Below are 25,624 nucleotides of genomic sequence, written 5' to 3'. Positions count from 1 at the left end.
TACCTTGGCCCGACAGGCTTAGAAGGACTCATACTGCTCTCTTACTGCTGGCTGAGGTTGCCAGAAAACTTCACAATCTACCCCTAACAAAACCAGTACAATTGGTGCTGCCTGGCTGATGACCCTGCAGTCCAGGAGCTTCCTGTTCAATTATTGTTTAAAGAGCAAATGGCATAAAAATATGAAAATATTGGTGAAAAAATGTGGGGTAAAATGTTCGGACTTATGTACATGTATATGTTTCTCTTCTGCAGAACACGCCTGTAAACAGTATAATTCTGACCGTCTATGCCACGGATGAGGACCAGAACACGGCTGGAATCGTCAGTTACGCAATCTACGATGTAAGTTGAAAGACCGCAGCAACCACCTTGAACACTTTGGTGACCCATCTGGAAGACCCTAGCCGCCACGTAAAATAACTTAGAAACCCTAAGGCAACCGTAACTACCAATACCCTATAAAACACCTTAGCAACCCTACAGAGTAGGAACACCTTATCTTCCACCTAGAAACACCTTAGCAGCCATCACCTTAGGGCCATCAAAACAACACCTTTGTGATCAGCAAAAACACCTAAAGCTACCACTTGAGAGAAAAGGCCAACGTAGTCCCAACGTCTAACATTGGTTGGCACCCAACTTCAGACCAACATAGTCCCAAGGTCTAACATTGGTTGGCACCCAAAGTCAGGCCAACGTAGTTCCAACATTTAACATTGGTTGGCACTCAAAGTCAGGCCAACGTAGTCCCAACGTCTAACATTGGTTGGCACCCAACGTCAGGCCAATGTAGTCCCAATGTCTAACATTGGTTGTCACCCAGCCCAAAGTCAGGCCAACATAGTCCCAACGTCTAAAATTGGTTGGCACCCAATGTCAGGCCAACGTAGTCCCAAAGTCTAACATTGATTGGCACCCAACATCAGGCCAATGTAGTCCCAACGTCTAACATTGGTTGGCACCCAACCCAATGTCAGGCCAACGTAGTCCCAATGTCTAACATTGGTTGGCACCCAAAGTCAGGCCAACGTATTCCCAACGTCTAACATTGGTTGGCACCCAACGTCAGGCCAACGTGGTCCCAACGTCTAACATTTGTTGGCACTGAACGTCAGCCCAACGTAGTCCCAACATCTAACATTGGTTGGCACCCAACTTCAGACCAACGTAGACTGGCCAAAATGACGTTGGACCAACGTGTTTAGCCAGCGTCATACCAACCTAAACAATGATGTTGAGCCAACGTTGATCCAACGTATATATTTGCTATGTGGGTTGAAGTGTTATAGCAATCACCGTGGCAACTACCAGTAAAACACCTTAGCAACCACCAAGGAAAAGATGTAGATGTACAACCCTTTTTATTTTAATGAATTATATTTCAATGAGTTTAAACATGACAATAACGTTATAAATGAGTTATTGTCTCGTGTTTAACATCCTGTCCTCTGGTATCTGTCCTCAGGTCATCCCGTCTGATAGTATAGGCATGTTCTCCATCTCCAAGGAAGGAGACATGGGGGCGATCAAACTGCTGGAGCCGATGAGCTTCACTGATAAAAGCGTGTTTTATCAGATTATGATCAACGCTTCTGTGAGTGCTTCATCTACATCAGAATGCTGTCTGATCGCTCGTTGCTTTACCTGATTGGACGATAACCGTGCTTTGTTCTTTACAGGATGGTGGTGGGGAGTTATTTGGAAACCATGTGGTTCAGTGGACCCCCACCACAGCTTTCATCACAGTGATCGATGTTCCAGATCTTGATCCTGTGTTCGTAAACCTGCCGAGCATGATCACCGTCAATGAGAAGTCAGCTGTGGTATGTAGCACCTGCTATGTATTACTCCACCCATTGAACGAATGAAACACCACTGAAGTAATATTTAATCTGATATATGATTGTTTCCAGGGAACATCTGTATTTAAGGTCCAAGCCAGAGATCCAGATACAGGAATAAATGACAAAATCTATTACAGCATTGAAGGTGAGCACTTTTCAATCCTAAAAGTTTTAGGCACCAAAGCGAATCACGCTAATCTATTTATCTCAGCATAATAAGTGTTTTTGCCTGAAAAAACAACACATATGATTTAAACAGATACAAACAAACATACATACAGTAAAACATAAGGAGAAATCATTTTTAACTATAAGTATGTTTTATCCTGTGAGCCGAGCTGAAGAACAAAGTCTAGAGCTTCCTCACCTGATTTACCAAATTAACCAAATGTATTACCAAAACAGTTGTTGATTCATATGATAAGAACTAGAAATAAATAACTCTATTAAACTCAGATGAGGAGGAGAGATTAACTTTTTGCTTTTTGTAAAATTGATGTATTTATTGTAATGCTATAAGTGTTTTACTGAGCTAATAAACACTTACTGCTCAGATAAGAAGCTTTTTCTTTGCTAAAAATTCTCACGGGTGCCTAAAACATTTGCACAATACTGTATGTGGCAGTATGTGGGGATTCTGAGGTGCTAAAGTGGCTCCCCTGGTAGCGTCGAGCCTGTTTGAGGGTGAGGCATGTTTGAGATGCTCAACACACTTGGAGGAGAGCACTAATCACTGACTTTACAACAGCTACCGCATTAGCAACGGCCGCATTAGCTATAGCTTCCAGCATGATAACTCTGTTAAACCGCTGTGTTTCACAGATACTAACGCAGAAGATTTGTTCGAGATCAACAGGGAGGATGGTATCGTTTACATCAAGACTGTATTTGACCGAGAAGAACTCCTGCACATTGACGGTGTTGTAAAACTCACTGTTAAGGTAATGATCTCACATGCGTGCTAAACTATCGGGTATAGGATCTGAATGTATGTAATGTATTGGTAGGTTTTTAGAGTTAGAATTAGAGCTAGAGTTTTTGATTAAGGAATTTAGATGATAAACTAAATACAAGGCAAGTCTCAGGAATACTAATTACAAAGTATTTTTGTAAGTAGACTTTTGATAGCTAGAGGAAATTATTCAATTCATTTGAAATTGTAATCTTTCGAAACATAGAAAACAGTATTTAACATAATTAATGGCATTCTTAGCCTACAAAAAAGCAAAACACAAGAAAACATGCTGAATAAGGTTTCTATATTTAAAAATATAGATGTGTGCCAGTTTTTATTGTAGAATTTTGTGATGCATGGACTAATAAAATTGTTCCAAAGTGATTTAGAATAAAATAATTCTACATTGACTTCCACTGAATGTTAACAGACATTTTTAAGATATGAGGCCCTCAACCGTGCAGCTTGATTTAGGGGGTGTCAGTATGTCTTTGCTATTGTAACAACGGGAAAAGTACACCTTGCTCAGCTCGAAATTAGCAAAATGCATGTACTAATTCTCTTGATTAATCATGGGTGTGGCTAATTTAGGACAAAACGTGAAATAAAACAATAAATGTGTCACTTGCTCTTCATTGACTCTTCATTGGTGGATTGCTATTGTAACGGTGCAGCTACCTGGACGTTTCCAGCAGAGGAAACTGAGCTGCTTAATGTCAAAGGTTGTTTCAGTCAGTGGAGCACCTCTGTTTTATGTTGCAAAGATAGCAATACGCCACAAATTTACTCGAACACACCTTATTTCCAGACCACCACGCCCATCAGTGTAGATATATTTAAAAGCACTGTTGCTATTTAAACGATGCAGCTGGAAGGTGCAAAAAATAAAATAGATTGTTGATGGGGTGTAAGATAGCAATAAGCATCATGAAGCATTTTCGCAGGGTGTAAAAAAAGGCCCATGTTGTTGTTTTTTTTTTTTTAGATTAATCTTATTTTTAAAGTTTCTTTTTAAATAACTTAACATTAAGTAATTTTACATTATTGCAAAAACCAAACTTTTTGTTTTTGAAGCATGCCAGTCATTTTTATTTGTTTTTATCGTTTATAGGCAACTGAAGCCAATCTCAACGTGGACAATATCTATGCTTACACGACGGCGATACTGCAGATCACCATCGGAGACATTAATGACAACGGGCCGAGCATTTACAAGTGTGAAAATGGCACGTGCACGGAGTCCAACAGCTTCACCGGAGACATCGACGAGCACTCGTCCGTGGGTCTGTCCATCTCAGGCTTTAACATGAGGGTGAAGGACCCCGACCTGGTGAGATGATTTTAACTGATTGGCCTTCCACAGTAATTATATTTATAGGGGTATAACAAAATATCGATATATCAAAGTACTGCTAGATTTTGTTTTGCAATAATGTGTCGATTCTCAAAAACACAATTATTGATTTTAACCCTTTCAGACCTGAATTTTGTGCCAGTAATGAAAAATATAAATAATAATGCTGTTTTCTGTCTGTAATGCACACAAAGGAATACTCTAATATTCTAATATAAAATCTATATTGATAATAAATCCAATTAACTAAAATAATGAGTAAAAATGAAGTATTTTAATTGGCCTAGTCCTGTTTTTTTTCCAGTGCAGTAGGCGGGGTTAAGCTATTGTTTTATTGGCTTATAAACTTTTTCATCAACTCATTAATAGTCTATTCTGATTAACACCAGGTCTCAATTAGTGTTATGTGCAACAAAACATAAAAAAAAAAATAAGAAAATACATGATGTCCAATATGAAAAACCTAATATTAACATAAATACAAATAACAGTTTGTTTGGGACAGTTTGTGTGTTATTTTTATATTATATAGTAAACTAAAACTCGACAAAAAACTTGACAAAAAAGATTGTTTTTCATTGGACAGCAATGATATAAATAGTAATATACTATAAATAAAAAAAAATCTCTTTCTTTAAAATTTAAATCAGTTTAAAAAGTAAATCAACTTGATAAAATAGTAATTTCAACTTCGAATTTGTCTTGTGAATTCTACACAATTCTACCTCAAATAAGATAATACATTTTTAGTCTATTTATTTTCAGAAAGCACTGTTAAATCTGATGATTGAGAATTATCACTAATGCTTTAAATTATTAGTCAAAAAGAGACACAGTGCTGGCTGGGGACCGGAAACGACTAAAGTGTGATTAAAATTATTGGCCAAAAGCTGCATTTAACATAACTACATTTATGGCTGACGAGTTTATGATTTTATGACTGATTATTGTAGAGACATTACTATCATCATCTGAAAAGCATTATATAAAAACAGATATAATATCACCCTTTGAACTGCTTATGTTGTTCCCGGAATAACAGGACAGTGACACGCCCTGCTACAGGAGATAAGAGCTTATTGTAGCAGTTAGATAACTGGTGAAATTGACTGGTTAAAATGTTCTCAGTTGATTGGCTGATGTAAATATTCACAACAGGAAGGGAACATCTACATAAATCAGATTTACATAACTTTTTAAACCCTATGTTCACAATTCACTAATTTAAGTAACCTTTTTAACCCCCTATGTTCACTATTCAGCTATTTAAGGAACTTTTTATACCATGTGTTCACTATTCACTTATTTAAGACACTTTTTAAACCCTATGTTCACTATTCACAGATTTATGTAGTCTTTTTAAACTATTCACATATTTAAGTAACTTTTTAAACCCTATGTTCACTATTCAGCTTTTTAGGTAATTTTATAAACCCTATGTTCACTATTTAATTATTTAAGTAGCTTTTTAAACCTGATGTTCACTATTCAGTTTTTTAAATAACTATAGTGAACATAGGGTTTAAAAAGTTACTTAACTTGTTAACCCTATGTTCACTATTCACTTATTTAAGTAACATTTTTAACCCTATGTTCACTATTCACTTATTTAAGTAACATGTTTAACCCTTTGTTCACTATTCAGTTATTTAGGTAACTTTTTTAACCCTATGTTCAATATTTACTTGTTTAAATAACTCTTTAACCCCTATGTTCACTATTCACTTGTTTAAGTAACCTTTTACATCCTATGTTCACTATTCACTTATATAAGTAACTTTATAAACCCTATGTCCACTATTCACTTATTTAAGTCATCTTTTAAACCCTATGTTCACTATTCAGCTATTTAAGTTACTCTTTAACCCCTATGTTCACTATTCACTTATTTAAGTAACCTTTTTAACCCCCTATGTTCACTATTCAGCTATTTAGGTACTTTTTTAAACCCTGTGTTCACTAATTACTTATTTAAGTAATTTATTTAAAGCCTATGTTCACTATTCAGTTATTAATACCATTGCAGCGCCCCACAGGGTTCTGTTTCAGGTCCTATAAACTTATGAGTAAATATAAAATTATGAGAGTAATGTTCTCGTGGAACTAAAGTTCTCCCATAAGCCACAAACGTTGATAGATGTTGTTATCTGGATGAATGTAGGCCACGATGTCCAGTGGCCTTAATTTTTATGCTGATTTGACCCTTGAACAGTGACGACAGCTGACAGTGATAATGTGGTAGTTTGTACTTGATGTTAAATAATCATGTTCTATGTTTTCTAGACATCAGATACCAACATCATTTGGACATAAAATACTTTTATTTACTATTAATTTCAGCTTGTTTTCAAAATTTTCCCCTTACATTATTTTTACTTTTATACTTTAAAAGTAGTTTTGAAACCAGTACTTGTATACTTTTACTTAAAGAGTAAAAAGCTTCTGCAGTATATTAAACCCTAGAATCTACAGTAAATACAGTACAAGGTTAAGCTCCTGAGACCCAGACTTTTGTTTTGAAAACTTAACTTTTTCTTTGTACAGGAAGTTGTTTTTTCAAAAATGTCCGTATATGCACTGAAAAAAATTATGCGTAAAATTTACTTTAAAAAAATACTTTTTTTATGTAATTTTAATTTCAGATAAATTTAAGTAACTTCAACTCGGTTTCAAGACTTAAATAGAGTTACACAGAATAAATAAGAGAACTGAACTTCAGTCAATCCTTTCTTTTATTAAACTTTACTTAATTTCTCCATACGATATTACCTAATTACAATTACTTAATTTATACAATATTATTATATATAATTTTATTTAAAACACACATTCAAATATTTACATAATCTCAAAGATTTATTTTGTAAACAGACCAAGTCTCACTGTCTCAACACATGAATGGCATGAAATATTTTTTTGTATACTAAAAATATTAAAATTTGCAAGAATTATAATATATTCTGTATCAAAAGTCATTTGAGTAATATTGTATAAATTAAGCAATTGTAAGTAGCTTATACTGTATGCAGAAATTAAGTAAAGTTTAATAAAAGAAAGGATTGACTGAAGTTCAGTTCACTTATTTACTCTGTGTAACTCTATTTAAGTCTTGAAACTGAGTTGAAGTTACTTAAATTTATCTGAAATTAAAATTACAAAAAAAAAGCAAATGCAGAAAATTGCGAAACTTTTCAAAGTAAATTTTACGCACCTTTTTTTAGTCTGGATGCCTTAGTTTATTTTAATATTTAAAATTATCTTTAGTCCAAAAACCAAATAAGTAAATAAACTAGTTTCAAACATAAAGTTCACTGAGAATTTTTACTGTGCCCATGTTTCTGTCTGGACTGGCTGTAGAAACTTTTGATCGGGATTCCCTCCACCTTGTTTTAAAGCAACTGAGTGTAATGTCGTCATGTGATTAAATGGTACGGGCAGCGTCTCCAAATGAGGCCAAAGGGTCATTGTTTTAAAAAGTGAAGAATCATGGTCCCCATATGAGGACGCTGGGTCTTAAGAGGTTAAAAATAAAAGACTCTTCCTGCTGTTTCTGATTTCAGGGTGATAACAGCCGGTTCGAGCTGCACCTCGAGGGACCAGACAAGGACGCCTTCTCCGTCTCCCCCAGACTGGGCATCTCGGAGAGTGATGTGCTGATCCTGGTCAGGGACCCCGTGGCTGTCGACTACGAGATTAAAACTACGATGACGGTGGAGGTGAGAGAGTGAAGGAAGAGAGAGGTCTGTCTAGATATCAGCCACACTGTGAGCTCTGAGCTCTGACTCGTGCCAGAATGATCCTGGATTAGGAGGAACGGGCTTTGTGTAGATCAGACAGGCATGTGATCTGAGATCAGTTAGTGTGGGTGAGGATCAGACTCTGAGGTTTCAGACAACGAGGTCAGGCAGCTTCACCAGAATACTAATTACAAGAGAAAACGGAGGGGAAGTGACTACACACTGAAGATGAGGCCAATGAGGGGCCAGGACAATGGGTGCCAGGAGCCAAATAGAAAGTTGTTGGGAAGGTTTTTAATTTCTCATTATGGTTGCACCTCTTAAACATAAGCCACACCTTAAAGGTCACCATATTTACAGTAACTGAAAGTCAACTAAATAAATTCGCCTTAACCCAAAATATGCCAGAAAGTTAAAATTGACTCTTATAATTGATGCAAATAAACGGTTAATAAGAACCTGTTATTATTGAGTGTGCATCTCAACAACTCATTTTTTAATTGGTTTTACTTTAATCAGCTTAGGTGTTCCTAAGCTTAATTTATAGTGTATTAGCATTGGACCTGTTAGGTTAAGTTCTTTACAATTCTTTAGGCTGTTTTGGAATCTTTTTGTCTAAACCAACAGTTTATTTTCACAACTTTTACCTGCGTTATTTAAAAACAGCAACAGTGCTTCTAAATATATCTACACTGATTGACGTGGGGGTGTGGAAGTGAGGTGTGTTCAGGTATTGCTATCTTGGCAGCAGAAAACACAGGAGCTCCACTGACTGAAAACAGCCTAGACAGACGCCAATAGTCAGACGTTCATTGCTATCTTGGCAACAATAAGCCTTCACAGTGTGAACGAGCAGGTCAGTTTTCTCTGCTGAGAAATGTAAGAATGTACTCTAAAGTTTGACTGTTGTCAGGGTTTTAATCAGTCAGTAGTGCTCCTGTGTTTTCCAACGTCAAGATATAAACATGCACACAGAAATTTACCTGAACACCTTAACCTCACTTCCAGACCACCACACCCATCAGTGACCCCCATCTGGCTCTTAAAGTTTGTTGGACAATCCAGGTAGCTGCGCCATTAAAATAGCAATCCACCAAAGAGAATGATGTGCAAGTGACACTCTGATTGGTTTATTTCACGTTACGCCCAAAATTAACCACACCCATGAATAATTAAGAGGATTAGTACATGTCTTTTGCACGGTTGGAGTTGTGCAAGGTGAACTTTTCCAGACGTTACGATAGCAAAGGTAGTTTGACACACCCTAAATCAATATAATAAATCTAAGGATCGCTAAAATCCCTGCAGGTCTAAAACTGAAAATTAGAATTTGTGAAACTTTTTTGGTTTTTTTTGCATAATTAATTTAATTTTAGATGTTGTAATTCTCTGTTAACACGTCGTTTTTCTCTCTAAACCCGCACAGGTTGTTGCGTCAGACCCCAACATTGCTGAGTTTGTGGCTCGGGCTACAGTCACCATCCAGATCAACGACATTAATGACAATATTCCAGAGTTTGAGCAGGATGCTTATAAACTGGAGGTGGAGGAACACTGCCAGGATGGAACCATTGTGGGAACAGTGACGGTGAGTGTGGACAAAAAGCTGATAGCACTTTTGTTTTCAACTTTTTCATGACTATTTACATTGTAGATTCTCACTGAAGCATCAAAACTATGAATGAACACATGTGGAGTTTTATGTACTTAACAAAAAAAAGGTGAAATAACTAAAAATAAAATAAATTATATTCTAGTTTCTTCTAAATAAAAGCCCCCCTTTGCTCTGATTACTGCTTTGCACACTCTTGGCATCATTCTCTCAATGAGCTTCTCAATAAGAGGTGGCCACCTGAAATGAAAAGTTTTCCAACAGTCTTGAAGAAAGGAAGGAAGGAGTTCCCAGAGGTGTTTATTAGCACTTGTTGCTCCTTTGCCTTCTTCACTCTGTGCTCCAGCTCACCCCAAACCCAAAGCTCATTTGGATTGGGTTCAGGTCCGGTGACTGTGGAGGTTCAGCTCATTTTCTGTTAAGTACATAAAACTCCACATGTGTTCATTCATAGTTTTGATGCCTCAGTGAGAATCTACAATGTAAATAGTCATAAAAATAAAGAAAACGCACTGAAGGAGAAGGTGTCTCCTTTTGGACTTTTGGGCTTTTATATATATATATATATATATATATATATATATATATATATATATATATATATATATGGACCAGGAAGACCTGGAAAAGACCATGAAAGATCAGTTCAGAGCTGAACGGTTCAGTGTGATCATCTTCACTCTTTTCACCCTCTTTTCTCGGTCTTGTTCTTCGGCAGGCGACAGACGCTGACGCCCTGGACGATGGTAAACTCACTTACAGGCTGCTCCCGGAGAGCATGTACGTACTGCTTCTGCCACCCGCCGTGCCATCTGCCCGCTGTGCACACTCTGCCCGCTCTGCCCAGCACTAACACACAGTGTTTACACACCCAGAGTATCAGACCTGCTGTAGCTGTGGGCTCTGATATACGATAACTGATTTACACAGTCAAGTAATGCAGTATAAACACTTTATGTTACTTCAGTAGAAATGTAGGTTATCTCTACTTTACTGGAGTAAAAATTTTACATTTTCACACAATTATCTGAACTTTCTACGTCTTACATTTTTTTTAAAATATCCTCGTTACTCCTATTTCATTTCAGCTGGTTTTCATTCCGGCTTCTCATTGTACAATAAAACCCGTATTCAGATAAATCTCTCCATCCAGATAGAGTGAATCTGATTGTGATTGGATGTAGAGAAGTATAAACATATACCATTCCGACTCCCTATTGGTTTATACGATGGGTGACCACATATGTTTGAGTAAAATGAACATTGTTGTTTTATTCTATAAACTACTGAACACATTTCTCTCAAATTCCAAATAAAAATATTCTCATTTAGAGCATTTATTTTCAGAAAATGAGAAATGTCTGAAATAACAAAAAAGAGCTTTCAGACCTCAAATAATGCAAAGAAAACAACAAGTTCATATTCATAAAGTTTTAAGAGTTCAGAAATAATCAATATTTGGAGGAATAACCCTGGTTTTTAATCACAGTTTTCATGCTTCATCTTGGCATCATGTTCTCCTCCACCAGTCTTACACACTGCTTTTGGATAACTTTATGCTGCTTTACTCCTGGTGCTAAAATTCAAGCAGTTCAGTTTGGTTTGATGGCTTGTGATCATTTATCTTTTACATTACATTACAGGGAAATAATAGGATAGAGGAGTGAAGGAGGGGAAGAAGGAAATGAGGTTAGAAGTAGTTAGTGTGTTAGAGGTGTTAGGAGAGTAAGAGCTCTTTGAAGAGCTCTGTCTTCAGGAGTTTATTAAAGATAGTGAGAGATTCTCCTGATCTGGTAGTAGAAGGTAGTTAGTTAGAGGTGTTAGGAGAGTAAGTGCTCTTTGAAGAGCTCTGTCTTCAGGAGTTTATTAAAGATAGTGAGAGATTCTCCTGATCTGGTAGTAGAAGGTAGTTAGTTAGAGGTGTTAGGAGAGTAAGAGCTCTTTGAAGAGCTCTGTCTTCAGGAGTTTATTAAAGATAGTGAGAGATTCTCCTGATCTGGTAGTAGAAGGTAGTTAGTTAGAGGTGTTAGGAGAGTAAGTGCTCTTTGAAGAGCTCTGTCTTCAGGAGTTTATTAAAGATAGTGAGAGATTCTCCTGATCTGGTAGTAGAAGGTAGTTTGTTCCACCATTGGGGAACTCTGTATGAGAACAGTCTGATCTTATCTTATCTTTCTCTTGATTTTATTCCAGATGTTTTCAATTTGGTAAAATCACAAAAAAAAAAAACCTTTTCTTCCTTGTTATTTCCAGACTCAATTTGTTTGACGTCTTCCCGAATAACGGCACAGTTTACGTGGTAAACGGGAATTTGTTGGATCGGGAACGCACCAACTCCTACTCACCCACCCTGCAGGCCAGAGACTCTGGAGGAAACCTGGGCTCCACCGTGCTGGAGATCACCATCCTCGACATCAATGACCAGACCCCCACCTTCTATAGAGACTACGAACGTTTCATCAAAGAAAACAACGTCTTTACAATCCAAGTGGAGGTGAGATATACAGACATTAGTAACAACTGAAACACAATTTACACTTAAATAATACTTGAACTGGAGCACATGGGCATTTAATTTGATATTCATTTGGAAAATATATAGAGAGGGAGGTAATATAGCTATAACACAGCTTAAAAAATCTATTATTTATAAATTATGATGATTATCATTAATAGAAGTGTTTTGTCTTGTGAGAAGTTATAACTAGCCTTTATTACAATGTTAAATGTGTAAAATTAGAATAAGGTTATTCTAATAAATAAATTAGCTGCAGAGATCTTGGAGGAGCCTGTTCTATGTTGTGTTTGACAAACATTTAGAGCCATATCGTACACCCTGCACAAGGCACATCATGTGATGCTTGTTGCTATCTTACACCCAGTTAACTTAATAAGTCTATTTTAACACCTTGCTCCCACGCTGTTAAAATGATGGGCGTCACTGATGGGTGTGGTGATATGGAAGTGAGGTTCAGGTGTTCAGGTAAATTTCTGGTGTATTTATATCCTGGTGGTGGAAAACACAGAAGCGCCACTGACTGATTAAAACAGTCAGAGTCCATTCTTATAGGTTAGCGCAGGCGTATCTTCACAGCTTAAAAAAAATCCGATAAGATATGAACACGCTAAAGTCAGAGCCCATCTGGCTCTTAAAGGGAATGACAACTTTTATACTGATTGGTTTATTTCATGTTACACTCAAAATGAATCAAATTAAGCACTGTTAGCTTAACCAGTTTATAACAGAGCATTATGCATCCAAATCTCCACCCAAATTTTATTCAGTACTCAACCAGGTGCTGTGGTGGATTAATGGTTAGCCCGTTCAACACTCAGCACTGGGGTCTTGGGTTCAAGTCTCTATCTGGGTGGAGTTTCCATGTTCTCCTCATGTCTGCACAGATTTCTTCTTAGGCGTTGGTTTCCTTCAACAGTCCAAAAACATGGAGATTGTACGAATTGGTTGCATTAATGCTAGATAAGAGTAACTTTGTTATTTTTTTTTGTTGGTTGTCCTGATGAGGTTAATGCCGGGGTCTTGTTCTGGTCGATTAGTTTCTGAGCAGTGTTTCTTATTTATATTTGTGCAGGCTAGAGATGATGATGAGCCAAACACACCCAACAGCAAAATCCAGTACGGAATAGAGGACAGCCAGTACAGTGGCAACTTCACCATTGACGTGGACACTGGGGAGATAATGAGCATCGGCATTCTGGACCGAGAGGCCATTGAGCCGGAGCTGGACGGAGTGATTAAACTCAACGTGACGGCTACAGACATGGGCGTACCACCACTATCGTCCTGGGTCATGGTGGTTATCAATGTTGACGTGAGTGTTCACCTTTGTTTCTACTCAATACTGGTTAGCTAGATGATTAAGCTGGTTGACTAGCAAAGCTGTACACTGGTACAGTTTATGTTTTCTATGTTTTCATGCAGGGTTGATGGTTTAGATGTTCTATGAGCAAACCTCTAGTCAAACCTCTTAATTATGCAAAGGCAGTTAACCAGCTTGGTCATTGCAGTCAACTAGCCTGGTTATATTGGTCAACCAGCTCGGTCATGGTGGTCAACCAGCATGGGCTTTGTGGTCAACAAGCCTGATCATAGCAGTCAATCAGCATGGTCATGGCAGTCAACCAGCTTGGTCATGGTGGTCAACCAGAATGGTCATGGCAATCAACGACACTAATTATGGCAATCAACCAACATGGTCTTGTGGTCAACCAGACTGATCATAGCGGTCAACCAGCTTGGTCATGGTGGTCAACCACACTGATTATGACAGTTAACAAGCATGGGCATGGCGGTCAACCAGATTGGTCATTTCAATTAACTATATTTGTAACCATGTTTGTAGTCCAGATAAACCATCTAACTTAAATAAAGAACACAACCTATGCTGGTCAAGAGCTCAGCTGGTCAACCATCTTAGCCAGGCTTTCTACCTTCAAATCTTACTTAAAATCAAAATATTCTCTTTAATGTTCTCACACTATGTTTATTGTCCACCTCTTTTGTTTTATCTCAGGACGAAAACGACAACACGCCTATTTACCTGGACTCAGAGTACACCTTCCACGTGAAAGAAAGTGAAAGTGGTAAGTGTGTTTTAACTATGCTGTGTGTTTCAGTGTGTCTTTGCTATCATAACAACAGGAAAAAGTACTCCTTGCTTGGCTCGAAACATGCAAAAGTCATGTACTAATTATTTTAATTAATCAAATAAACCAATCAGTGTGTCACTTTTTATTCCCTTTAGAAGCCTGGTGTGCTCTGACTTGGATTACCTAGATAACTGTTTTAATGGCGCAGCTACCTGGACGTGTCCAACGTTTCTCAGTGTTCAAATCAGTCAGTGGAGCACCTGTGTTTTTTGTTGCCAAGATAGCGATACACAAGAAATTGCCTAAACACATTTAATATTCAGACCTTCATTGCTATTTAATAAATGCAGATGTAAGACGTGAAAATAGTATTGCAAGGGTCTTTTTTAATTAGTCTTTTTACATTTTATTTAACCCTTGACTTGTTCCATCCTCTCCTCCCCAGGTATACTTGTGGGCTACGTCCGGGCTCGTGATGCTGACCAGACCGAGTACAACAACCGCACGTCTTTCCGCATCACTTCCGGCAGCCTGGGCAGCTTCCTGTGCATCTCAGAGCCCGACGGCGACGGCTACCAAGGCGCCATCATGGTGGACCCGGACGTGGAGCTGGACTACGAGAGCGATCGCAAGAGCTACACTCTAACGGTGGAGGCCACGGATCTGGGCCAGAGGAAGGCCGTGGTTACGGTGCACGTGGAGGTGGAGGACGTCAACGACACACCCCCTATCTTCCCACCAGACCTGATCATGAGCATCGAGGAGAACTCCCTGCCGCCAGCGTTCGTCGGTGTGATCGAAGGAAGTGACGTCGACACCAACCACTCTCTGATCTACGAACTGGTTTCCACACGATGCCACTGCAACAAAACCTGGGGCGTCTGCGAAGAGGAGTGGTTCACGCTGGAGCCCACCGGCATCGTCAGGACCGCCGCAGATCACGTGATCGATTACGAGAAGTGCGACCAGGTGGAGATGACGGCCAAAGTGATTGACCTTTACACGGAGAAGAACAGCAACAGCACCGAGGGTAAGGAATTACCTTCCTTTAGGGATCTGAAGACAGGGCACAACGCCTAAAATCTTTAATATAGAATACAGAGGTGGAAAGTAACTCATTACCTTTACTCACATTACAGTAATTGAGTAGATTTTATGAGTAATTTGTCATTTTTAATTTGTCAGTTTTTAAATTAGGTAATTTCACTTTTACTCAAGTTCATTTTGACACAAGTAATTTACTTCGATACTTTGGAAAACTCCCCAGTACTGAGTAAAAAACAAAATGCTGGGAAAAAAAAACAAATAGTTTGAATAAAAAAAAAGAGTTTTGTTCTCCATGGCAGCGCAGCTGAACTTCTGCTTGAATGTAAAAAAAAACATATAAATAGCAGTTAAAGCATAGCAATGGCAAGTCCAAAAATAATAATGGACTGTAAAACTATAAAAATACGATTTATAGTCACCTATATGACCATAACCTTTTTAACAGTAAAGAAAAAAAAATGGATAATGGAAACCTATACCACTTGTTCTTAAAAAAAATGTTTTATGAGGTGGTCTGAACAAATACTGCCTGAAAGGTCCAAATTATTTAATTTATGATTTGTACTTTTTTACATCAAATAAATAAAAGTAACTATGTAACTTTTACTCAAAGTAAATTTTAAATTGAGTACATTTTTACTTTTACTCGAGTAGATTTTTAGATGGGTACTTTTACTTTTACTTGAGTAGAATTTTAGCAAAGTAAAGGTACTTTTACTCAATTACAATTTTTCAGTACTTTTTCCACCTCTGATAGAATATCAGATGGAATGTAACAAAGCTTTATATATGTGTGCCTGTAATGATGTTATATTAGACTGATTCCAATATAAATACTTAATATAAGCACAATATAAGCAGTGCTTGATGAAACTGGATACCAGGCAAAGGAAGTTTTGCTATCTGGTTGAGACATTCCTGTGAAATCTGTGCTGTGTGTGAATGAGCATTATCCTGCTAAAAAAATAAGTTTTCAAAAAAAGATTTTTGAATGGTTTCTTACTTTTTGTGGTCAGTGTTCCTTAAGGATGTTTTGGGTGTTGATGAATGTCACATGTTTCCGCAGGTATTGTTATGATAAACATAATAGATATGAATGACAACCCACCTGAGTTCATCCAAGAGCAGGACTTTTTCGGTAAGTGCTTGTCCTTATTTAAAAAGTACTTTAGATTTTTAACACATAAAATTACATTATTGAAAGTATAAGCTAAAACAGTTGTAATCATTTTTTTTCAAATCAAGAAATTTACTTATTAATTTGAAATATACAAAAGTATTTAGTAATTTTAAAAGTAATATATCATTGTGTACAGCTTTGGAAAAAAATACCACTGAAAACCTCTAAAATATAATCAAGAGGAAGATGAATGATCACTGAACTGCTTGGTTTGAAAGTTATCCAAAAGCAGTGTGTAAGACTGGTGGAGGAGAACATGATGCCAAGATGCATGAAAAAAACTGTGATTAAAAACCAGGGTTATTCCACCAAATATTAATTTCTGAACTCTTAAAACGTTGCATGAACATGGTACGTCCTATAGCAAAGGCATCATGTACTATATCCACAAAAAAAATCACGTTAAATATTAAATAATATAAATTCTATATAATAATAATACCTCCATCTCTGTTCCTGCAGTTGTGCTCTCGGAGAGCGTGGAGCAGGACTCGTCTGTTGCTGCGGTTCATGTAAGTATTAATAATCCACAGACTCGTGATTTACCATCAGCTTTGCCATCAGCAGCCAGAGTCCGAGAGAGCAATACTGGCTATGCTGTTTCTCTCTGGGTGGGTAGAGTAGGTGGCGCTCTCTACTCTCATCACTCCCATTAGGATGATGGTCATCACAGGCTTCTGTTAGCTGATGTATCAGAGCTGGGGATCTGGTGCTAACCAGTGATGAGGTATTGATTGGTTGCAGTTGGAAAAGAGGCGGAGTCACTCTTCACTAGTCTTTAACCTCCTAGTGTTGAATTGACTTTCCAAATAAGAAGCAAATAGGACAATGTTAGAAAAATGTATTTTAAAAAATATCTGTATATATATATATATTTTTTTTTTTATTTCTCTTTATTTATCTTATTCAGGCCACAGACAAAGATACAGGAGAGAACGCAAAGATCACGTTTCACGTTGTAGATGTGGAGTTTCTTGGTGCCAATGCTGGAGATAAGCCCGAGCCAATCAGCCTCATTTTCTTCGCCGAGACCAATGAGCAGCCGGACGCTCTGGGGAACTATAACGGAGTTATCAAGCAAGTTACAACTAAATTATTCTGAAAAATTACTGAGTAAATACAACAAGCAATCTAAGCCCTGCCAGTATGATCAGGAGATCGCTGGTTCGAATCCCGGTCATGTAGCTTGCCGTGCAGAGTGAATTAAATCTACATGAACGAATAGGGAATAAATGAATAAATGAGTAAAATGTTGTGTTTCTCTTCCTCAGGTCCCACCAGTCTCTGGATCCTGACAGAAAAGGGAAGTACCTGGTGAAAGTGATGGCGAAAAACCTGGATCTCCACACCAACGAAACCATCGAGGTAAAAACTAAATTAATATGCAAATTATAAAAAAAATTAATGACTTGCCCTTCCCAGTCCTGTCCTGTCTATAAGTTAGTTATTCAGGAAAGACAAACACTTCTTTAAGTTATCAACATGCTCATGACAAGGCTAGGTGGCTGATGAATGACACGTGGGTACAGGTGAATTATGGGAGTTGTAGTGAGGGCTGATAATAGTGAGAGCAGGTGAATTATGGGAGTTGTAGTGAGGGCTGATTAATAGTGGGTGCAGGTGAATTATGAATTATGGGAGTTGTAGTGAGGGCTGATTGATAGTGGGTGCAGATGAATTATGGGAGTTGTAGTGAGGGCTGATTGATAGTGGGTGCAGGTGAATTATGGGAGTTGGAGTCAAATATGGATTACTGAACAGTGAACAACACTGAACAAACTTGGCTGACTGTATCATATTATCAATTTTTATCGTGTTGTTTTTTTGCAGCTCATTACAGTCGATAAGTCCTTTAGGGTGGGTCTCCGGTTTGATTCGCCAGTCGCAAATGTCAACGAAAACTTGGTGTACATTAGAAGGTAAGGTTAGCAGTTATACATATAGCAATATAAATAAAAGCAAATATAATTATTATTATATGTACAGTAAAATATTTTATATAGTATATTCATTATTCAGGATTAATATTGGTATAAATAAGCCTGTAATGAGAAATAAGCATATTATTTATAGGTTTTAGCAAACTTAACTTGCCCTCATATATTTTATTAGCAGTTCAGTTTATAAAATGTTGAATATATGTTTTGACTATTTTACAGAGCCCTGATAGGTGCCACAAAAGCAATGGTGCATGTGGTTAAGGTGTCGACTGAGACAGTAAGGAACGCACAGAGGTAAGAATGGCTCTGTTTTTTGACTGTACACTGAATTAATACCTCCTGTAATTTTAGAAAATTGTTTTATAAAATTGCTTTTATTTAGGAATAGGAACAACTGAATTGCTTTATTGTTTTATATAATAAAACCCTTTATATTTTTTTCCTTTGAAAATAAATATTATTTGTATCTTCATTTTGGTGCCTGTAATAGACTGTAATAAACATAAATTATGAATATTCATAAATATATGAATATAGCTTGGAATACAGCCTCAAAACATGGTGGCGGTAGTTTCATACACTAAATTTAAAGTAAAGTAAATGAAAAAAAGCCATACTCCACATTTACTTGGAAACTTAAAATCAAATATTGTTTGTTACTGATGTACAGTGCAAAGTCAAAAGTTTGGACACACCTTCTCAATCATTTTTTTTTCCTACATAGTAAATGAATAGTGAAGTGATCTATCAGACTATAAAGGAACACATAAGAAATCATGTAGTGAATTAAAAGTGTTAAACAAACCAAAATTCTTATATAATAGCACTTTTTAAATAATAATAATAAGAACATTTTTCTACTTAAACAAGCAACTAAACTAGATTTATTTAACTGAACTGAATATATTGTATGATCCATTGTTCGTTAAATTGAGTGACCATGAGTGTGGGGTGAGTTGTCACTGTTGCTCTTGTGTTTTGCACAGTAGAATTGTTTGATTGCATATTTATTTGTTTGTTTGTTTGTTTTGCAGGAAAGAGGTGACTCTTCTGGAGGCGTACTTCGTGTTTCCTAACGGGACGGCTCTGGACTCGGACTCTGTGGGCTCTATCCTGAACACGCAGGAAGTGTATGAAGAGTTTGGTGTCATACTGCAGGGGTATGGCCTCACTGGCATTGTAAGAAACACAGAATTTTATATTATTAAGCAATAATACAAAAGTGACTGTGTCATTTTAAAGAGGAGGACAAAATAGGATCTGTTTAGTTATAAAAACTCCGCCAGTTAAAATAGTTTCATTGCTGCTCTGTTTGTTGCTGTGCTGTTTGGCTTGTAAGCGCTGCATCGTTGCTAGGTTACCTGTATTTGCCAGAGGAGAGCTTCAGTTACAGTGCATTACCGGCTGATAACGGTACTCAAAGAACACCTCTCAGCCAATCACATTGCAGGGTTGGAACTAACTGTGGTATAATAAACATTATATTAGGATATATTATGGAAACATGTGTTGTACATATACTCTGTATAGGAATATAGGAATATAGCTTGGATAAAGTGTGCTGGATCTTCAGTGACCTTAAGGGTTTGTTCATTTGTGTGTGTCTCTGTTTTTTTTTTTTTTTTTCACAGTTGACGACCACCTTCGACCCTCAGGAGGACAAGCTGGAGGTCTTCATCATGATCGGACTGGTGGGAGCCCTCGTGATTGTTCTAGTGGTCATGACTACCTCACTCGTGTGCATTAGGAGAAGGTAAGTAGCTGTGTTTTACACTGTCCTAGGTGAAGGTAACAATATAATAAAAAAATAACATTTTTTTTGTTTAATATGTCAATTAATACTAACAATTAGTACCAAATTTTATGCATAATATTAATAAATATGTGCATGTTGTTCTCTTCTACAGCTACCGGAGGAAACTGAAGGCAGCCAAGGCCATGAACAAGGCGGCCATGGTGGCAGCAGAGAGCCAGAAGGCGGGACCTGTCGTTCCCGGCACCAACAAATACACTAGAGAGGGGTAAGTGTAACACAATGCACTACTGTTACACATCGCAGATACAGGGGTTGAACAATGAAACTGAAACACCTGGTTTTAGAGCACAATAATTGATTGTGGTGACGGACAGTTCTGGTGGAAACAGGAGAGTTGAGGTGCACATTGAATTCTGCGTGATTTGATCAGCCGTGGTTTTATGTTTTTTGGATACAATCCGGGTTAGCACCCGAACATCCCTTTCAGACAGCTTCCTCTTACAGCGTCCACAGTTAATCCTGTTGGATGTGGTTGGTCCTTCTTGGTGGTATGCTGACATTACCCTGGATACCGTGGCTCTTGACTTGCTGTCTTGGTCACAGATGCTCCAGCAAGACGTGCACCAACAATTTGTCCTCTTTTGAACTCTGGTATGTCTCCCATAATGTAATAGTGTGCATTGCAATATTTAGAGCAGAACTGTGCTCTTACCCTGCTAATTGAACCTTCACACTCTTAGTGCTCTTACTGGTGCAGTAATGTGCAATTAATGAAGATTGACCACCAGGCTGCTACAATTTAACCATGAAACCTAAAATCCCACATTAAAATGATGACAGGTGTTTCAGTTTCATTGTCCAACCCCTGTATATACCTTGCCGAACTATGAATGACTGTATTTGTGGTTCTGTAGCCTGCTGGACTATCGAAACAGCACTCTCAGCCAGTCCACCTTCTTCAACCGAGGATTCTACAACTTTCAGTCTGATTTTCTCTTTACGTCTTTATTCGTTAACGTGTTTGGTAGTTTGACTGTTGTGTTTTAGTGTTTTCTCCTCGGTGTTGTAGCTGCTAGTACCTGGTGTGATGGGTGGAGCTACACTTTTTGTCCCCTGACATACAGCAATTAATTTGCATAATAGGTGTGCCCCCACACCACCACCCATAACCCACCATCAGTGTGTAGTCTTTCCCATTGGGACGACCTACCCTTGGGTTTTCACTTATATTTTTTTTATATATTGGTTGCCTGCTTAGCCACAGTGTTATAGGACATAAGAGCAAGATACCATGAGGGCAGAAACTTTGCAGGTTCTCTGCTCCCATTATTTTACAGTGTAAATTTGCATTGAATTTTTTCTTACAGTGTATGTAAGGCTAGCAATAATTTTGCAGTAATTTATTAGTAAAGATATTACAGTATTTGATTTGCAACAGTATTAAAATGTAATTATTATTGCTGAATGCTGTAATCTTTCTCCAGAGTGAATTGCTGTAGTTTTACAATCTTTTTTGCTGTTTTTTGCTTTTTTGCTGACTGTTCGCTCGCTTCCTAATACGTAGATCCCACCCCTTGACAAGAGCCATTAAAACAAGATAAGCTAATGATGTGTGTATGTTAATATACTGTATGCTGGTGTGTGTTTTCCAGTGCAAACCCAGTGCTGAACCTGAATATTGACTCCACTACTGATCTGGGCTTTGATGAGGATGGATCCAGTGCAGACAGGGAGAGGTACAGTTCACACACACACACACACACACACACACACACACTGTGATTCTGGTGTTTTAACTTTATGACATTTTAAAGCAAATTCATCAGCTCACAGTTGCCTTGTGCTGCGGACATCACCTTTTGAGTGATGTGGGGAAAGAGCACCATCTAGCCTCCCAGAGAGAGCATGGTCAATTGGGCTTTCTCAGGGCTCCAGCAGCTGATGGCAAGCTGCATGAACAGGATTCGAACTGGCGATCTCCTAAACATGGTGGTGGCGCTTTAGACCGCTGGACCGCTTGGAAACCCCCTTTTCATTTTTTCTCCCTATTATCTTTTTTACTTTACCTTGTTTTTCACTTTTTCCTTTTTGTTCTATTATTAATATGTATGTAATTGTTGTATATTTCCGAGATTCTAATTCTGTGTATGTGTGTGTGTTCTGTTTTTTAGCCTCAATTCGCTGGACTACAACTTCGACATGGGCATGACACATGAGAAAGACACGATGGCAATGACGGTAAAGACCTGAAATATAATATAGGAATATAAACATTGTCACTGTCAATCAAAAACCTTGTATCTCCAAAACAAGAACTTTACAGGTAAAGAGAGAGGTGGAGCATTTTGGAGCATTTTTATTCATCCATTCATTATGAACTTCTGTTAAATATGCAGAAAAGCTACCAGATTAATAATAATAATAATAATAATAATAATAATAATAATAATAATAATAATAATAATAATAATAATAATAATAATAAATTTTATTTTTATAGCGCTTTTCAGGAAACTCAAAGACGCTTTACATTGCATTAAAAAAACACAATACAAAAATACATATTAAAATAATCACCATCATCATCATCACCATCATCATCACCATCATCATCACCATCAACAGATTAATGTGAATAAGTGTCAAAAAGTGAAATTAAAAACTCAAAAACTGGAGATACAAGGTTTTTGCAGATGCAATTTTTTTTTCCCAAGCTTATGCTAATGAGGCTTTTCTTTTCTGTGCTTTTCCTTTTTGCTGATCTTGGCACACAGTACGTATAAATGGTGGAATATGTGAGTGTACATGCATCTCTTCTGTGTGTTTTACTGTATTAACCCTTTCAGACCTGAATTATGTTCAGTGGTGGAAAAATTCTTATTAAAAATCTAATTACCCTAAATATTTAATTGTTTTTTTTTAATGTACAGTGCATTGGAAGCATGTGTTTAACAATTTTATTTTATTTTTTATAGAATTCACTTTTTAATTTCACAAAGCATCCTTTAAATGGTAAAATAAACATGACATGACAACATAACATTAATAAAAGTTTTTAAAAAAGCTCTTACTTTGGCTCTAGTGCTGCCATGCGTTAATGTCTGTGCAGTGGGCAGGGCTAAGCTGTGATTTTAATGGCTTGTAAACTTTTTATTGATTTTATTGGTTCATTGTATATTCTGATGGACAACGAGTCTGAAAGGGTTAAGCTCCATACATTACATAAAAAATATATAGGATATAGGAAAATATTAGGATTTTATAAAAGAGAAGCAGTTTTGTCCTGTTGTTTCATTTCTATAGTATTTTCCCATGAAATTACATCAAATAACATTAGAAACTAATCAAATATTTGCAGAACTGTGAGGAGTATACTCAATTTTGTTGGATATTGTATGTATAACATAAAAAGTTTCCCCGATTAAAGAATCACCTTAATCACATAGGCTTTATTATCTTTATTATTAACACCTGTATGCGTTTCTTCATCAGATCATTGAGGAAGAAGAGGAGAATATGGGTGAATCTACATACATTGAGCCGCTGGGAGCAGCACTGGCGCAGAGAGGGAAGAAGAAAGGCCCAGAGAGCACCAGCCTCACCATTGCCAACCCATCACTAAACACCACGGACCTCTAAAACTGTACCAGCCAGCTACGTCCTGCACTCTCGAACTCAACTCCATCATCTGACCTTCAGATCTTCAGGGAGTTTTCAGTAAAATCAGCTGCCATTAATGTATTTAGCTTTCAGCTCTAAAGCAGACACAACCCTTAATCTGATATGTGGCCTATATGTCTATATATAATACATCATTAGCAGATATTTAATTCATTAGGAATTGAAGGGGAGGAGGGAGAGGGAGGAGTCACCACGTATGCCTTCAGAATTAATTATATGCCAATGCTGCTGCATTTTGACCAGTGTTTCTGTTTTATTAAGGACTAAAAAAAAGTAAGAATCTGACCTAAAACTACTGTTTATTGTGGTATTATTATGTTCCGTTCCTTAGACTTACTTTTTAAATTTTCGGTTTGATCAGTGTTCTCTGACTACATTTCCCAGAATGCATTATGCTTATATGTTATACAACCATTGAGATATGAGATATGATTACACTTATAATCTATAAAAAGTATATCATTGTACCCAGAAATGTAATGAAACTTGGTGGGAAGACGTGAAGTGACTCTTTTGTCCCGCTTTTGTCTTGGTGGAGATCTAAATGTTTTTTCATGGTTTTTCATTACAGGCACTTTAACAACAGCACAATGTTAAGTCCTGCAACCAGTGTCTCTACCTTTTCCTTAACTTACACACTACAGTGAACTATTCCTGTAGGACTAATTATGACTATAACCATTCTAGCAAAAGTGCAAGTTTACATCTTAGGCCTTAGAATAAAATTTTAGTCTGTGGAAAATAAGCACCAGGATTCTTGTACACGATTCTGTACAATCTGTCCCTAAAAAGAGAGGTGTTTCAAAGAATTTGGCCTGGGAAACTGTACAGACTGTTCAAATCAACTGTATAGAAGATTAATAATCATTATTAGCACAGATATATAAAGATGGCACCATTTCTCACTTTGGTCACAGTGTTCTTTTACACTAACTGTGGCTTATGGCCAAATTCAATTAGACCAACAATTTATATAAATGCCCTATTAATGCTAAGTGCACTTTAGCCTGGGATTTACAGAGAGAGAGAAAAAGAGAGAGAGAGAGAGCTCAGAACATTGCTCTGAAAAAATTATGATAGTCCTAAATACTGTTTTTATGTGTTTTTAATTGCATTTTGGCTGCACTGTAAATCATTGTTGTGTTTTTTACAGCTTTGTTTTTTATACATATTTGATTGTACCCTCTTTTTAATCAAAATGCCAGATGATGCTGCTATTGTTGATGCATTTCACAGACGCCGTGTTGACAAACTCTGGTCCCTTTTAATAAAAGCTATAGAAAGTTTAACCCTTTAAAACCATGTTTGCCAAAGCTGCCAAATCAGATTTTGTAAATAAATTGTACTGAACTTAAGGTACATTTATAGTGTCCTTGATGTTTTATTGATGTGAATTTTGCCAACAGAATTGTATTATTTGTTAAGGCAGTTTAACTGCTGTGTACATATACCTTATATTGTGAATAAAATGAAATTATGAAATAAAGTGCAAATTAAATTATATTTTGTGTGTATTTGTGTGTATATTTTGTACAGTTTTCTTGAAATACTAATTTTCTGAATTAAGCAAAGAAATCTTGCTTTACTATAAATAATGTTAAATTAACGTCAGAAGTATTTTACTGTATAGCAAAGCATGTATATTCCAGCATGTTGCTGTTATTATACAGTGGCTATATTTGTTTTGGCTGGAAAACCAACTCTACTCAATAAATGTATACATTTGAAATTATTTGGGTTTATTTTGTTATTGTAAGTTAATATATGTTCATAATACCCCTCTTATTACAGAAGAAACAATAAAACAAGCAGGTGTCCCAATATTTTTGCTCTAATGATGTTGTGAAAGTGGGTGGCTCCCTCTACTGGATTGTGTTAGAAATGCATTTTAGTGATGACTACCAGACCATT

At 37.0% G+C, this 25,624-nt stretch overlaps 1 protein-coding gene across 1 annotated transcript in view; it reads left to right on the top strand.

Annotated features, from left to right (window-relative positions):
* Positions 1-25,216, top strand: part of cdhr2 (cadherin related family member 2) — a 31,255-nt gene extending 6,039 nt beyond the window's left edge. Inside the window, exons 7-31 of the mRNA XM_049467738.1 lie at positions 255-344; positions 1,468-1,596; positions 1,682-1,825; positions 1,916-1,991; positions 2,669-2,787; positions 3,913-4,131; positions 7,716-7,871; positions 9,319-9,480; positions 10,223-10,284; positions 11,755-11,995; positions 13,092-13,331; positions 14,034-14,103; positions 14,555-15,139; positions 16,223-16,294; positions 16,799-16,848; positions 17,247-17,413; positions 17,608-17,701; positions 18,167-18,255; positions 18,496-18,570; positions 19,311-19,455; positions 19,908-20,029; positions 20,184-20,297; positions 21,685-21,768; positions 22,204-22,270; positions 23,525-25,216. Of these exons, the coding sequence (XP_049323695.1) occupies positions 255-344; positions 1,468-1,596; positions 1,682-1,825; positions 1,916-1,991; positions 2,669-2,787; positions 3,913-4,131; positions 7,716-7,871; positions 9,319-9,480; positions 10,223-10,284; positions 11,755-11,995; positions 13,092-13,331; positions 14,034-14,103; positions 14,555-15,139; positions 16,223-16,294; positions 16,799-16,848; positions 17,247-17,413; positions 17,608-17,701; positions 18,167-18,255; positions 18,496-18,570; positions 19,311-19,455; positions 19,908-20,029; positions 20,184-20,297; positions 21,685-21,768; positions 22,204-22,270; positions 23,525-23,671 (3,519 nt within the window). The 3' untranslated portion in view covers positions 23,672-25,216. The remainder of the gene's footprint in view (positions 1-254; positions 345-1,467; positions 1,597-1,681; positions 1,826-1,915; positions 1,992-2,668; positions 2,788-3,912; positions 4,132-7,715; positions 7,872-9,318; positions 9,481-10,222; positions 10,285-11,754; positions 11,996-13,091; positions 13,332-14,033; positions 14,104-14,554; positions 15,140-16,222; positions 16,295-16,798; positions 16,849-17,246; positions 17,414-17,607; positions 17,702-18,166; positions 18,256-18,495; positions 18,571-19,310; positions 19,456-19,907; positions 20,030-20,183; positions 20,298-21,684; positions 21,769-22,203; positions 22,271-23,524) is intronic.
* The last annotated feature ends 408 nt before the right edge of the window (positions 25,217-25,624 follow it).

This window comes from Astyanax mexicanus, chromosome 19 (assembly GCF_023375975.1).
Source record: "Astyanax mexicanus isolate ESR-SI-001 chromosome 19, AstMex3_surface, whole genome shotgun sequence".
NCBI classification, from domain to species: Eukaryota; Metazoa; Chordata; class Actinopteri; order Characiformes; family Acestrorhamphidae; genus Astyanax; species Astyanax mexicanus.
This window is presented reverse-complemented; position numbering and strand designations above follow the sequence as displayed.